This window comes from Falco cherrug, chromosome Z (assembly GCF_023634085.1).
Source record: "Falco cherrug isolate bFalChe1 chromosome Z, bFalChe1.pri, whole genome shotgun sequence".
NCBI lineage: Eukaryota > Metazoa > Chordata > Aves > Falconiformes > Falconidae > Falco > Falco cherrug.
In genome coordinates, this window is record NC_073720.1 from 78,198,483 (window position 1) to 78,214,398 (window position 15,916).

Sequence of the window (15,916 nt, forward strand, 5' to 3'; positions counted from 1 at the left end):
GGGGTAGGATTGTAATGAGAACTTTCCAGCGGTTCATCGTTATCATCATCATACCAGATGTCTCCATCCCATGTCTCAGAATCTGCACAGTGTATTAATTTCTGGACTTGTTTAGTGAAGACTGAGGACAGCATTTCATTTAATAACAGGTTAAACTTTTTCTGAAGTTTTTTTTGCCCTCACCTTTCAGCTGAGGCTAATAGCATTTTAAGTTCCCTATTTTCAGGTTTTCACTCATGACGGTATCTACTTATATCCCCAGCTTTTCGTGGTTTCTTTCAGAGATCAATGATGCCTTTAATACTCCCTTTTCTGACTTCAAAGCAGCATATTCTACATTTGCTGCTTTTCTCATTTGGGTGGAGGGGACTTTTTAATTTCCTTTTGTGCACAAGATAAGCAAGCCCCCAGCACTGGACAAACAATACCTTTGCCTTTACCTTTTTTTAATCTTTTGTTGACTTCTACATTGTTCTATTCACTCTGCCACTTTGTCCTCATCTTTCCAATATTTTTGGGGCCATTTTGTTCCCACTTGGGATGGTGCATGCTTATATTTTTTGTAGCACTTTATCCATGGCAATCCTGTCCATAGACCCAGTTTACCACCACGTTGTAGGTATGAGTCTGATTTGTGGCCAGCAGTGAAAAGCTCTCCCATTGAGTCAGGAGGTTCAGAAAGGGTCCCCCTGCTTTCTAAACTCTTTCTCAGAGAGAAGTCCAGTGTGGCTAGATCCAGTCCTACTCTCGGACTTGGTCAAAAGTTTAGGTCTAAAGGATTATATGTACACAGCCACTCATCAGAGTCAATGTTTGCCTGTCAGAGCCCTCTCAAGGGCTTTTGCTGGAGCAGTTCTGCAGAGTTGAAAAGATAAATAATTTATGAAGGCAACAGATACAACGAATTTGCAATTGCCGTTGATAAATGCACTTTCTGCAAAAATCAAGCTTAAGTGTTCAGCACTTTTTATTAACAACACTTAGCTGGGTAACATCCGATATAGTCAGAGATGCGAGTCTTAACCAAAGAGCCATCCCTGTCTGGGGAGGAGGGAGGTCCAGGTCCATCTGCCGGTCTGGTAGCTGGAGTTCTCATCCTCAGAATGGAAGATTCTAAATGTTGGATTTATAGTCACAGCAAGGTGGGACTAAGTCACTTGTGTGCCAGTTGGCTCTTGGCAAGGATTGTCAGTTCTGGAAGGCCAGTGGGACCTGACGGTTCAGCACGGAGTGGGGGACTTTATAGAGGTATACAGAGGTCTTTCTGGCTTTTACTGAAGCAACACCGGGCTGTGAGAACCCCGCCGCACCCTGGGTGTCACTCAGTTGATTTGAGACTTCTGCTTTGTGAGATAAGCATGTCACTGAGTCAGACCCAGCTGCTCCCTGCTGGCTCACTGTAACTTCTGTAACCATCACCAACAACTCCGGTGTCCCACGCTTCGTTAACAAAGCCTTTGGCAATAATACCAGCAGAGTTGCAAGCCTGTGTGTGTACATTTTAAACATTTTGCATCGTGAGGTTCTCTACACAGATGTGAACCCTACCTTCATGCATCACATACTGAAAGTTCCAGTTGGGTTACAAAGTTTTGATGCATTTAAAAATTGTGATTTTTAAAACAGTGAATCAGGATTGTGTTTATAGACCTAGAATTTGTACTAAGAGATGTTCATCTCTCATTTGGGGAAATATAATGACATTAATAAACTTAAATGAGTGCTTGCAGTAGGGTTTATTCTTTACTGGGAGTTCCTTTTACATAAGCGTTTCAACAACTCTTTATTGTGTAATCACTGGGTAGGTTTTTACTCTACTGAGCTGAGACATGTATTTTACAGGTGACAGGAGCTGTACCAGAAATTTCAAATGAAGTATGTACTTCTTAAATGGAAAGAGTAAGGATTTAATCTGAGTTTGTGTTGTTCCTTGTTAGCTGTTTCCACTTAGTTTACTAAGGGCAAACTGACTTTTTGAGTTCTTCAGGGCAAAATCCTGTGGCTTGTGCTACCAGATGAAAACCTGTGGGTCTGACTGTCAAATCTACCTGCAAAAAGTTAGACAGCCCTTGAATTAGGGGATGAAAGATGTAATTTCCATGCAATAACTGAAACAACTGTTAAGATCTATGGTAAATTTGGCTGCCATGCTGCTATCAAAATAGATTTTCTTCCCCCAAGAATTCTCATGATTTGAAAGATGTTAGGATAGGCAAAAGAAATACACAGATGAGATCTGTCCAAAGGAAGTTACAAGAAACATATCAAGTATGTCATGATAAAAGTGTTCCAAGCCAGAGGGCAGGAAAAAAAAAAAAAAGGAAGTGAATTCTACCAGCAGCGCTACCAGATCTTTCAGCTGATAAGAATTGCCTTATCCCATTTGTGTGAAGATGTGAAAAGAGGTATTAACCTGGTTTGCCTGGGGACTGTGACAGAGGCTTAAGAGTGTGTTTGTGGGCAAATATAAAAAGCATAAGGATTGTCCTGAATTACCTCCTCCCGTTTACATGTCACTATAGAGCTTCACAGATCATCAGAGCAATGCAGAAAAATAACATTTTAGGGTCCCTGGGGCATTTATGTGTGTGTTAGCATCCTGTTCCTCATGAGCGCCCAACTCTGAGCTCCTTATTTTGGAGCCAGGTTGTTCATGGCTGGCTAGGGATTTTTGTGTGGTGTTGCACTGTGTGTAGGCATACCTGAGCAGTTTGCCTGGTTTATACAGCAAGGCAATGGTGTGACCAGGGTCACCTGAAGTTGTATTCAGTTGTCTCACAGACATGAATGAAAGGTGATTTTTTAATGAAGTTCTAGAATGGGTTTCAATATATGTAATCTAGAAAGGCCTGGAGAAGTGTTTCCAGGAGTTGGTATAAATGCTATAGACATGATCTTCCATTATGCATGAGCCATGAGACTAAATTCCTAATTGAGAGAAAGTAAATGTGCTCTTAAAAAGGTACATAAATAAGTAGAACTCCACCAGCTCTTACCATTCCCTTTTTAAATACATCAAAACGCATATTGCATTTGCATGGTTCAGCAGTGCTTCAAAGGAAGAAGTGCTCTCTTTTTGAAGGAAAAGGAGGTGTTTCAGCACACTGGTTTTGGGTGTCTTGGGACATGGTGACTTTCTAGAGTGCATCTGCCTGTAAAGTGTTTATGTTGGTGTAGGTTATGTATTTTCTAGTTCAAGCAAAATACAATTTTGCACTTCAGGAGGAACATGCAGTTGCTTTATCCCCTTCTCTCTTCTGTCAACTGCATACATGTTCAGTTACCTGAAATTAACAAAGGGTTAGGTCTGGTGGGAGGGAGAGAAATTACATTTCTATCTGATTCTACGCACAAGTCTACTGTGGAGACAGCTTTCTCTATAGGTTCTACTTATTTGCTTCCCTTTCTGTAAGCAGTGGAAGCATACGGTTGCTGTTAGCTTGACTTTCTCATAGTGTGGCAAAAGGCAGATGTCATCCCAGGGTGACTTTTCAGAGGTTAGCATATGTACGCTAATCAGATAAAGGAAATTTAGAAATCTACAATAATAACTGCTGAGGATTAAAAAGAGGGCATGGTGATTTCAGTTTAATGAGTTATTTTTGACAGTGTTTGACTGTATTGATTTGTCATAGATGCTATCCTTTTGCTAAATTAAAAAAAAAATACAATATCGCATGTAATTTGGTGTTCCAAGGACAAAACTTTCTAATTTATGAAATCGTACTTATCAGTTCTCCTCAAACACTTAAGGCACACTATATGATAAATAATGGTGAGGTCTAAAACAGAATACAGTCTAAGTCAAACAGCAAATAGGCCAATAATAAAAATGGTCATCTTTCTTGAGCAACCAAGGTCAGGTTTTGCATTAAAACTATTTATAACAGACTATGGTGGGCTAACCTTACACTGTAGCAGGTGTAATTTTTTTCAGATTACGAAATCCAGAACCTGCCCTTTTCCTTAAACCCACCTATCATTTGATCATTTATACCTTTAAAGTGAACAAGCTGCTTCAGAAACACAATCACAAGTAAAACAAAGCAAATAAGCAAATTTCTAAATCATTGTGCAGATTCACAGCAGAGGCTAGTGGCATGCATGGCCTCCACTGCGCATGGTTTGTGAACAAGCCTTTAAGCTCTGAATATGAGCGTTGTGATTAGTGATAGAACAACGTGTATGTTAATGATACCAATGGGCATTTCATCTGTTCAGCTGAAATGAGAAATTTCATAGAATACCTTACACAGCAAGAAAATGCATTATCTTGTCATTTTTCTCAAAGCGGTTGCTAAATGCTTAAAGTGCTTGGAAAACTAATGTGTTAAGTAATCATCTAGTTTGTTACATTTTTGTACATACTGTTTGTGTTACTGTACCCATCTGTATGCAAAACCGTCTCTATACACCTTAGAGAATAGGAAAACAAACCAATATTTGAGTAGCTTGTAATAAAATAGTAATAGACATTTGTTATTTTTTTCTTAATATGCATTTTCCCTGGACCTAGTGTTGGGGATTTTTTGAAATGACCTTTATTATATGGTTCTTTAAGTTAAAATTTAGTGCCAATAATTACTTCATCAGCAAACGTAGGAGGGCTGTTAGCTTGACATGTCTTGAAAAAATGGCATTGTAATCAGTGCATCCCCAAACAGTTCTTTGCTTTTTATGTTATCATATAAAAAGCAAAGGTTTTCACAGAAGCACCAAGTGGCTGAGGTTGGCAGGGATCCCTTGAGATCATTTTGTCCAACCTTCTCAAAGCAGGGTCAGCTAGAGCTGGTTGCCCATGACTATGTCCAGTTGGGTTTTGAGTGTCTGCAAGGATGGAGACTTCATAACCTCTCTGGGCAACCTGGTCCAGTGTTTGACCACCCTCACAGCAAAAAATTTTTTTCCTTGTGTTCAAATGGAGTTTTCTATATTCCAGTTTGCGCATGTTGCCCCTTGTCTTGAGAGTGGATTCTGTTGAGAAGAGCCTGACTCCATCTTCCTTACTCACCGCATCTGGTATTTATACCCATGCATGAGATTCCCCAAGCCTTTTCTTCTCCAGGTGGAGCAGTTCCAGCTCTCAGCCTCTCTTGTATGACAAACACTCCAATCCATTGATCATCTTTCTGGTCTCTTGCTGGACTTAATACAGTAACTCCATGTCATGGGTTTTTTTAGTGTACTGGGGAGCCCATAACACAGCACTACAGATGTGGCCTTAGCAGTGCTGAGCAGAGGGGATGGATCACCTCCCTCAACAGTGCTTTGCCTCCTGCAGCCCAGGAGGCTGTTGGTCTGCTTTGCTGCAAGGACGGGTTGCTGCCTCATGGTCAGCTTGGTTTCCACCAGGACCTTCGCTGCAGAGCTGCTTTCCAGCTGGTCAGCCCCCAGTGTTTATTGTTTACTGGTGTATGATGGAGCTCCTTCCTGGGGCAGGACATGGCACTTCCTCATTTCTCCAGCCTGTCTAGGTCCCTCTGGATGGCAGTGTGACTGTCTGGTGTGTTGGCTGCTCCTCCTGAGTTTGCATCACCGGTGTATGATGAGGGCACACTGTGCCCCACCTTTCAGGTGATTAAAAGCGATGCTAAGCGTAGTGGCCCCAGTATTGCTCCTCAGGGTACGCCGCTAGTGACTGGCCTCCAGCTGGATCTTGTGCTGCTGGTCGCACCACTCTAAGCGTGGTGGTATAGCCTATCTTCATCCTACCATTTTGTCCACTGAAACCGTTGGTGCTTTGCCAGCTCATTGATGAGGATATTATAGGAGATGGCACCAAAAGCCTTGTTGGTGTGAAGATGGACAGCAGCTGCTCCTTCCCTTCACACAGCGAGCCAGTCTTCTCATTGTGGCACACTATCAGCTTGACTTCGATGGTCTCATTTAGCACTTACCAGCTTTGGTGTGTCTGGCATGCAAATAGACTTTTTTTTCAGATGTGCGAAGTACAAGTAGATGCCACTAGGTACCAATAGCAGGTGAGCAGAACTGCCGTATTCCTGTGGAATTCCCCAAACTTTTCAGTGTTTATGTAACACAGAGGATTGAATAACTGGCATAAACTGCACTATTAATGTAAATTGCAGAAAAATAAATCACCCCACCCCCATCTGGTTTTCTGCTTTGTATTTTTAATTCTTCCACGTGTCTCTATACAAGCATATGACCATATAATCTTCCTGATTTTTAAAGATTTATCGACAGCTGGCTGTTGTGTAGGCTGCTGGTTCTACAGGTGAGTGGGCTTGCTGCAGAACTCGAAGGAAGCCATGCTTTCTGCCTAATGTGGTGGCACAGGACAGGGTGCCAGAGTGAGTGCCCATCGACAGCAGCTGATCCAGGCCTTCTAGAACTCTTGCTGGTCTAAATATTGTGTATTTGTGTTTTCCTCTCTCAAATACTGATTTAACAGCCTCTCCAATATCCCCACCTCAGGCTATTCTTTTATGAACAACATATTGCAAGAAATGTTTTTAGTCTCTGTTGGCTAATAGAATGAAAGCGTAAGGGATGGGATGGACAGCAGATGACTCAATTCTAGCAGGCTATTTGGTAGATAGTGTCTTCCTTGGGAAATTCAGAGATCTTTTCCAAGTCTCTTCCAGACCTGCTGCTCTCTGTCTCTAGAGAAATCTCCCCTACGAGGGTCTGTGGAGACGTTCTTGGAAAGACAGTTGTGGTCCTTGTGTTTGAAACTTTTGTCCTGATTTGTATCAAGTACATCTTCATCCTTGTCACCTGTCCTTTGTAAAACAGGCAGAGAGGCATGAAAAGCCTGGTCTTGTCCTGGAGGATGCGCTCTCATGCTGCTTTTTGGAGAAGTGTGCTCACTGTGGGCAGGACTAGAGTAGTCATTGTGAAGGCTTCAACACGTTCCAGGAGTAGCTGGCTTCCATTTTCTTTCCATCTGGCAGCAACTGACTCTCCACTGGTCTGTAGAGTAAGGCTGGAGGCCTCTAAAAGCCCACATACCAGTGAAATTGTTATTTATTTTTTTTATGTTTTTTGGTAGGAAACTCAAGATCCTAGTAAAGTATTTTATTCCGTCTGCAGAAATAATTCATGTGGGCAGAGTAATTAATAAGAAATTTTGTCTGAAGTGTGCTGTCAGCAGGCAGAGAAAAACAGAGGCATTAATCAAGGTGCAGGGAAATTGGCATTAGTAGATTTAACTCACCTGAATTATTCACACTAGCTGCACCATAGTTTTGGTACCATTATTTGTAGTTAACTGTTGTCACCAATGGTTATGGTTGCTGCTCTGTCTCTCGGTGATGAAATTAAGGCCCCACAGACTGATGGAAGGAAGGAGCACTGGTCCGGCTGTTGAGTTTTCTGAAGAAAAACAGCGCTGCTGTCACCTGAGTGTAACAGCTGAAATACGTTGTTCCACTCTTTCAGGTGGATGTACAGTGCTTTACTCCAATGTGTGATTAGGGTGTAGTTAATCAGAGTTCATTATTTCTTAACATGACTAAAGAACTTTTTTGGATGATGTTTTCAAAAGCAGTCATCTAACTGGAATGTGCACATAGATTCTGTAGGAAGTGTTTCTGTTGTGTGTGTTTATTGGCATGTGAGCTTCAGCAGAAAATGCAGTTTAAAAGCACTTTACTCAGTGTCATGGGTCCGTTGTCTGCTGTTTAATTTCTCATAGCAGAGAGCTGTGAGACCTATTTTACCTTCCAAATTACTGATTTCTCATCTGCTGTAAAAGGGTTTAAAAAAACTAATTTGCAAAACATTTGTTAGTGTAACAATACATCATCATGTGCCTTAGAAACTAAGGAGAGAGGCACATTTTGAAAATGCAAAAAAGGAGACCAAAAAAAGAATTTCTCCCACCACTGTGGGAGATGCATGCACTCTGTTGTGTGTATGCTGTAGTGAGATGTACTCGGTATCATACCTGTTCATCCCAGCACCCGCTTGAGCACTGTGGGCAGCGTTTCTCAGTCCATACTAATTTCCTTTGTCCCTTTGCTGGCATGGAAGAGAAGTCATCAGTGGCTTTGGGGGAAGCCCTCAGTGTGAGGACTCGGGAGAGCTGCTGTTGGGACTGGCCAGATAATGGTGGGTTCAGAAGGCATCAGTCAAACAGAGGATACTTTCCCAAGAGTGCACCTGATGGGAAATTTAGTGATGTCCATCTCCCTGTTTTATCCACAAGTCTAAGGGGCTTGTGGGGATGGGTCCCCATCAGCAGCATCCCTGTTTCAGCATGTTGTTGGGGTCTAGAGTAGCAAAGTACGCTCTCTCTTACCATTGTGCAAAGTGATGGCTGTTTTACAATCTTTCAAGCTACTTCTGCAAGGAGCTCTTCCCAGATGGGTTTTGAACATTTGTATTAACCTGTCTTATAGTATTTATTAGTTTGGAGCAGTTGGGGTTTACAGCTTTGAAGGCAGACAGCAGTGATAGATGGCGTTACTTTAAAAAACATGTGCCTTGAAATTTCTTCATTCTGTAGTGTTTTGTCCTCCATTGCTTGTTTTTCCTCTATGGAAAATACATGAGGTACTTTGGAAATTACTGTTAAATGAGAACAGCAACATACGTGCTACTTAAAAATGAATTCATTGTTCTCCAGAGCTGCAGTCAGGGAGATAACAAATGTTACTATTCCTTTCGTGACCTTCTCACTGCAATACCAGGGAGCTCTGCTGTTCATCTGCAAAGTAAGGGGGAATTATTACGCTGCTTCCAGTGGTAGAAAATGAGGCATTAAATGATATGGGCAAGGGCAGGTGTGTGTATCTGAAGCCACAAAAGCTACATAGATCCTTAATAATAAAACATCACTCACTATCATTTTTTAAAATAAAACTTTGCTGCAAAATCTCTCTTGTAGTAGGAAAAGGAGATGCTTTACTCCTTATTAATCTGTTCTAAGTTGCTTCTGGGTGCTGGTGATGAGGAGGACTCTGCCAAAATGTAAGTTGTCTTTATCTGTTGGCATGCAGATTTTGGTAGTGTCATACATGCGGTCACACATGTGTCATATATATGTCACACATACCGTCTTTCTTCATGCCATGGGAGCAATGACTTGTTGAGGTTTCTTCTGGACCCATTCCCTATGATTTCTATTATTTCAGTGTATCACATCTCATCCAGGTCTATCAGAACCTGTAGTCACAGTCTCCTTCCTTAGGCAAGTGATTCTGATATGCGCTGTTTTTTTCTTTAGGAATGATTTTTATGCTTTTGTTCTGAAGTGAATGCCAAAAGCATATTTAACTCCACCATCATGAAGTGATAAACTAAGCTAAAATTAAGACCAAAGTGGAACATTCTGGGCAAGTCTGGTGCGCAAGTTGTCTACGGTGTGATATAACTAATTCCACCAAACTCTTCTGCTTTGCAGCAAGGTGCTGTTGCAGGAAGAATCTGGATTTCTTAACAGTGTTCCATTACAGCCGTTAATGATATATATTAAATCAGTTATTTCAATGTTTAAAATATGACTCCCGGAGAAAAGTGGTTTGCCCACTTGGTTGCAGTCTGCTGTGTGCTTTCTGATTATCCGTAAGGTTTAAAATCAGTATTTCAAATCACACCCCTTGGATTTACATTTAAGCTTGCATATTTCCAGGTGAACTGCACCAATCTGAGAGGGGGTCCCAAGCATCCAGGGGTGTCCTTGTGGAATGGAGAGGAATGGGAAGAGAGTATCCACATTTCCAAATGGTGCTCGTTTCTCATCTACTGTGGAATATTAGATTTACTGCAGAGAAACCAAACCCCAGAAGACTGAGAACACATAGGTCTGAAGCAGTCTGATCCAGAAGGATGTTAAGGGGAGAGAAATTACTGCAAATACGCAAAAGACGTGTAGAGATTTTAAGGAGAGCTGTTTCTTTTTCTGCATTCAAGGTTCAAGCTAAATTAAAACAACATTTTCTTCAGAGGGTAGAGATTAAAGAAAGAAATCAAGTGTCATACCGAAGGTATATAAGACTGGACAGGCTTTAATGCCAGATAAGTAACAATGCATATCCAGTTTTGGAAAACCAGTTCAGTTATAACTGAATGCATGTTGAAATTCAGTTGGATAAAATCTGCATTTTTATCACTTCTTTCTTATCTCAATTCCTCCTTGATCAGGTTCTGATTTTTCTGTAATGGCCAAGAGGGAATTTTTCTGAAATTTTATACGATTAATCAGGTGGTGTCTGAATACTGCTTTTAAATCTCAAAATATCTTCAGAATTTATAGGCTAGGATAGAAAGTACATTTTCTCAAAATATCTTCACAATTAATACACTAGGATAGAAAGTATGTTTTCTCTTTTATTTTCATGGAACACTTACACATGCATTTATTAAAACAAATATTTAAGTTTAGTATTTCTCCGCTCAAGGTATATTACTTGGAAAAAAAAGTCAGTATAGGGATGATCTATGACTTAGTTCACCAGTTGAGCTTTAATATTTTTTTCACACCAGTATTTAATAAATAAACTACCGAACCCTTCAGTTTACACCATCTTCAGCAGTGGAGGAGGGGGAAGGAAGCAGCTTTCAGTGTTTAAAGATGTGGAGATAGTTGAGTCATTTCCTCTGAATATGTGTTGAAACATTCACGTATCAAGACTTATCTTACTTTCGTTCTGAATAGCTGCAGTTCACAGCAGCAGTCAAATGATACTTGCACAGAGCTGTTGCTACCAGCTGGAGGTGAGCAGTGTTCCTAAGCAGTTGCCAGCTAGAAAGGCTAATTCAAGATTTGCAGGTACCTGTATGAAGCAAAAGATGTTTAACTCACTCCTGTAATACTATTTGAGATAGGTGCAAGCTGGAGGAACTTCTCAATTTGGACCTGGTAAGGTAGGAATTCAGGTTTTTTTTATAAGGTCTGACATGCTCTGATGTAGCATTATATGCACCCTGCTTTAAAATGTAGGTAATTTATAACTCTGTTTTGGAAATAAATAAATGTTTGGTTTTGATGGAAACTGCATGCCCGAAGTGGGTAATACAGAAAGAGGAAAACTGTTTCTTCAGTTTAGGGTGCATGAAGTCACACAGAGGGAAGGATTGCTCGCAGGCAGATTGATACCTGCAGTAGTTGAGAATACATGAGATTTTCTGGAAGCTCACTGCTCTCAATCTTTCGCTATTTTCTCGTATTAACAGAAGGATCTGTACTTAATTACTTGTGGGATTGGTAGTTTGAAGTCCATCATTCTTCCTTTTAAATTGCTCTCGGATACCCGTCTTCTGCTGAGTGGCTTGTAGGTTTTTATGGGGTTTGTGGCATTAACACGCTGCCATTCCTTAGTGGCAACTGAACATATCTAAATATCTAGGCAGCACATGGTCAAGTTAAATCTAGCTTTGACTGGAATCGTAGTTTTAAAATATTTTTGCCATTTGTATGTACAGACCACTCTTATCCTATAGCATTGGTCTTTTGAACCCTGAGTACAGCAAGCACTAAGGAAGTTCCTCTTAGAAGCAGGTTAGTGTTGTTTTACTGGTAGCGGCACTATCGTTGTATTTGCTTTAAAATTGAATCGAAATAATTCAGATGCATTGTTCTGATAGTTATATTTCCCAAAATGTAAAATACAACTTTGTTGTATCATTTGAATCTAAAACAACTTCTGAGAAATCTAGGTTATATAAAGTGTGTACATATTTGTGTATATACTTATTATTGTTATTATGGTTAATAATTATGGTTATTAATGGGGAAAATTGAGTTAGGATTATTTTAGTATGGGTCTCATGAAAATGTGGGCAGCGTACTTTTAAATACACTGACTGGAGATTATTTTTGTTCAAGGGAATGATGTATATGGCATATATGTTGACTTCAGGTATTTATCTCATTTTGAAATGGAGACAGCTAATTGTTCACAGATCATCTTTGATATGTATGTGACACCTGTCTCTAGTTCCCAAGTGAGTTATCCTTCATGTGCCATGTTTGACATAACTTGCAGTGTAATTCTGCACTCTTCAGGCAAGTTAGAGGATTTTCGTGCGTGATATGGCAGATTTCTCTAGAGATGAGAGAAGTGCTAGCTGTCAGATCTTTTAACAGCGCTGCATCATGGGGCTGTTAAGCCTGGAGGAGAGAAGGCTCCGGGGAGACCTTAGAGCACCTTCCAGTACCTGGAGGCGCCGACAAGAAAGGTGAGAGGGACGTTTTACACGGGCATGTAGGATAGGACAACGGGAACGGCTTTACGTTGACAGAGAGGAGATTTAGATGAGATGTTAAGCAGAAATTCTCCCCTGTGAGGGTGGCGAGGCGCTGGCCCAGGCTGCCCAGAGCAGCTGTGGGTGCCCCATCCCTGGCAGGGCTCAAGGCCAGGCTGGACGGGGCTGGGAGCAGCCTGGGCTGGGGGGAGGGGGGTGGGACTGGGTGGGCTTTGAGGTCCCTTCCAACCCAAACTATCCTGTGAATCTGTGATCTGCCTGAGACTTAGCCTTTGGAAAAATGTGGACATGATTGTAATGCTTCAAAATATGATCGTTTGAGGGATTTAAGGTTTATGTTGGACAGAAAAAAAATATGTGATTTTGTATTTTCAGTGTGTTTCATCCCCTTACAGACTGCTTTCATTTCCCCATTTACTTTGTGTGTGCATCACATGTTCGTAAGTGCAAGTGCGTGTGTACTTGCACAAATGTATTCAGACAGCCCATGTAACTTACAATAATTTTCTTAAGACCAAAATGGCACAGGAGTGCTCATTCTTTCTGCTTGGCCTGAGAACTGAACAATTCTGCACAGATGAAAGTCAGATCTAATTAGTTTCATGGTGATTTTAACTTACTGTGCTTAAATAAGTGATTATTTTTTTTAATTTTTGGAAAATATTATACTCTTGGGATTTTGCAGAGTGCAGGTAAATGCACTTTTAAGTGCATACAGGAAGCAATTTCATGTTTATATAGCCATACACAGTATGTCTTTGTGTACCTTTGAAAATAATGGTTTTCTTTGCAGAAAAGACTGTAATGTGCAGGGGAAGGGTTTAAGTTACAACATATGTGAGCACTGCAGGATAAATGCAAGGCATATATATGGGTTTGTTTTGAAGCATTCAGAGTTTGTGCACATCTTGGTATCTTGGACCTGATCTGCTCTTAATGGATGGAGGGGATGGTAGTTGTGAGCACTGCCAAACCAGTGCAACCAGAATTGGAAAGCAAAACAACCCTTGGATGAAAGGTAGCTCAGGTCAGCACGTACGTTATTTATTATATTTCAAAGCAACAGGGAATCACAGAATAGCTGATAGGTTTGCAGGGACCTCTGGACATAGCTCAGTTGAACCTCTTGCTCTGAGCTGTCATCTCTAGCAGGTTTTTAGTATCTTCAGAGATACTGTGTGGGCAACCTGCTCCAGTGTTTGACTACCCTCACACAGGAAAACATATTTTTTCCTCATGTTTAAAGTGAAATATCCTCTATGCCTCTTCTGTCATGGGGCACCACTAAGAGCCTGGCTGGTATTGCACAGACAGGTGGGACTCCCCTCTTGGCACAGGGAACTCCGCCAGGCAGAGCGGTCCCAGCTCCCTCAGCCTGTCCTCAGACAACTGATGCTCTGATCCCTTCCTTCATCATCTTTGTGGCACATTGCTGGGCTTGCTGCAGTACGTCTCCATCTCTCTGGTGCTGGGCATCCTCAGCACTCCAGCTGTGGCCTCACCAGCGCTGAGTAGATGGAAGCAGCGTTGGGCAACCTCCTAACTGAAAATAAGCGGTTGAAAAACGGGTGAGGGGTCATGAAAAACGCCCTTTAATTAATGTTTTCTAGGGTTTTATTTTACACTTGAAATAGATTTTAAAGTGTTACTTGCTAATCGAACTCATCAAGGCCCTTTACACTTTTAGTATATTTTTTAAATTACCTTTCAGTTAGAGGTAATAATTCTGTAAGCAGTTGTGGGAAATTCTGTAAGTAAAGACTGGGACCAGTAATCAGCGTCATGTTCCCATGAGATAAGGTAGCCTGTTGGTAACTTTTTTTCATAAGAAAGATGAATAATCTGATGATAAAATTTGCTCTGGAGGTATTTTGCATACTGTTCGTTATTTAGCAGTTAATGAAGAATAGTATCCTCCTTTCTAGTATTATCTCCAGAACTAAGAGTAGACCTTTCTCCCTCTGTGACTCTAGGTTTTCCTTATAGGCAATCTTTGCTCAGTTTCCCTCTGAAATAAAAATGAAGGGAACAGGGTAGGGAATGTGATTAGTGAGGAGGGTGCTGCAACACTTTTTAGCAGATTTGACCAAATTACCTTGAGTTTCAAAGTAATTTCCATTCTGTTTAACAGTCCTCCTTGAAGGGATTATCCCAGGTGGAGAAACCACTGAGACACACATAGCTAGGGAAAATGAAGTATGGTGGTGCAAAGAAAGCATCTCCTCTGCGAGCCCACTTACATTTGAGACAGCTCTAATTATCAGGGAATATACATGGGATTTCTACCAAGCTGTCTGCTTGTGGAAGAAAATAAATTTTTCTCCTTACTCTGCTATGTTTGGGCTTGTGCCAGTCCACTGGGACTGAAGAACTTCCTAGTCAGCAGTGATGAATGAGGCAAACCTGGAGCTACCACATCCAACAGTGATGCTTCAGGAGGAGGAGTAACTCCTGGGGTAAGCTGATTCCTTCTCCAGCTGCAGCATGAGCCAGAGCACTTAATTTCTCCAAAGGCCTGACCTCACTTGTCCTTTAAAACTGGTAGTTCACAGTCAGTTAATCTCCTCGTTTCTTGATTTTCCATTTTACTTTGTGCAGTTGGCATTATGTCCCACGTCGTGGGATTCATTGTGAGGCTCAGTGACAGAAACACCAGATGTCGAGTTCTCTGTCCGATGGGACATTGGTGTGCCTGTGGTGGGACAGCAGGTCTGCTGCCTGCAGCTCAGCCCAGGGATGAAGGCTTCAGCAGAACCTACTCGTCAACAGTCTGATCAAATTTATGGCAGATGCCTGGGGTGCGGAGAAGAGATGTCATTTCAGTTTCTCCTAGGCTCTTCAGCAGATGTTGTCTTCTGCTCCCCTGGTGCCGGTAGTGGCTGGACAGGGGCTGTGCTAGTACAGCTGGAAGATGGAGCCCTCTGATGTTCACACATTCTTCCAGGGAGGATGAATGATCTCACAACGTTGATGGGTTCACGAAGATGGGGAAGGTGCAGGGGATGTGAACAGCAGACACTGAAAGGAAGGACATACTCACCTGTCACCACGGCTGATACTGGTTCTCCTGAGCCAAGTAGACAGGACGCCTTGTTGGGGGTCTTGTCACTTGTTTGAATCCACTTTAGCAGAACTGGCCTGTTGGTGCTAGGTTGTGGCTTTGTCACAAGACCTGAAGTGATGGGGATGTTTATGCCAATGGTGCTGGCTGTACATGAATTTTCAGCTTGTTTTCTGGTATTGTCCATCCACATTTAGCTTCTCCAGTTGTAATGATGCTGGCTTTGCAGGTGCTCACAGATAATTTTGCTTCCAGAAATTTCTCAATTGCTGTGCCAATACTCTTATTTTACTCAAAGATGCTAAAAAAAATAAATCTTTTGAGAGTTGTGTGTGATGATTCTTGTGATAATGGCACTATTTGCATTAAGGAAGGGATAAGAAATTTTTTCATAGTGTAAATTCATGAGAGAAGGTGACCAGTTGCATGCTGAAAGATGATTGTCAGCTGTTTTTCTTACCCTCATTCTAGGAAGAGTTTCTTAAATTCAGCTCAGAGAAATACAATAATGGTTCATATATGCTTCATTATTACCAGTGTCATTTAGTAACAGTTTCCAGCACTTGCTAAATTTTGAGTCTTCTTGGGCATCATTGCGAGAATAGACTGTATTTACAAATTATTAATGACTCAGAGCTCTATCTTTTTATAAGTTGAGAAGGGAAACATCTTTCTGAAGAG

General features: G+C 41.4%; 1 protein-coding gene across 9 annotated transcripts in view; it reads left to right on the top strand.

Annotated features, from left to right (window-relative positions):
* Positions 1 to 15,916, top strand: part of MCTP1 (multiple C2 and transmembrane domain containing 1) — a 275,473-nt gene that overhangs the window by 77,411 nt on the left and 182,146 nt on the right. The window contains exon 1 of one of the 9 annotated variants that reach the window (XM_055699710.1): positions 10,633 to 10,683. The exons of 4 other annotated variants lie outside the window; for them this stretch is intronic. In XM_055699710.1, coding sequence (XP_055555685.1) covers positions 10,648 to 10,683 — 36 coding nt within the window. In that variant the 5' untranslated portion in view covers positions 10,633 to 10,647. Of the gene's footprint in view, positions 1 to 10,632; positions 10,834 to 12,053; positions 12,148 to 15,916 lie in introns of those variants that run through there. 4 more of the 9 variants (XM_055699713.1, XM_055699711.1, XM_055699712.1 and 1 more) reach the window with 4 other exon arrangements.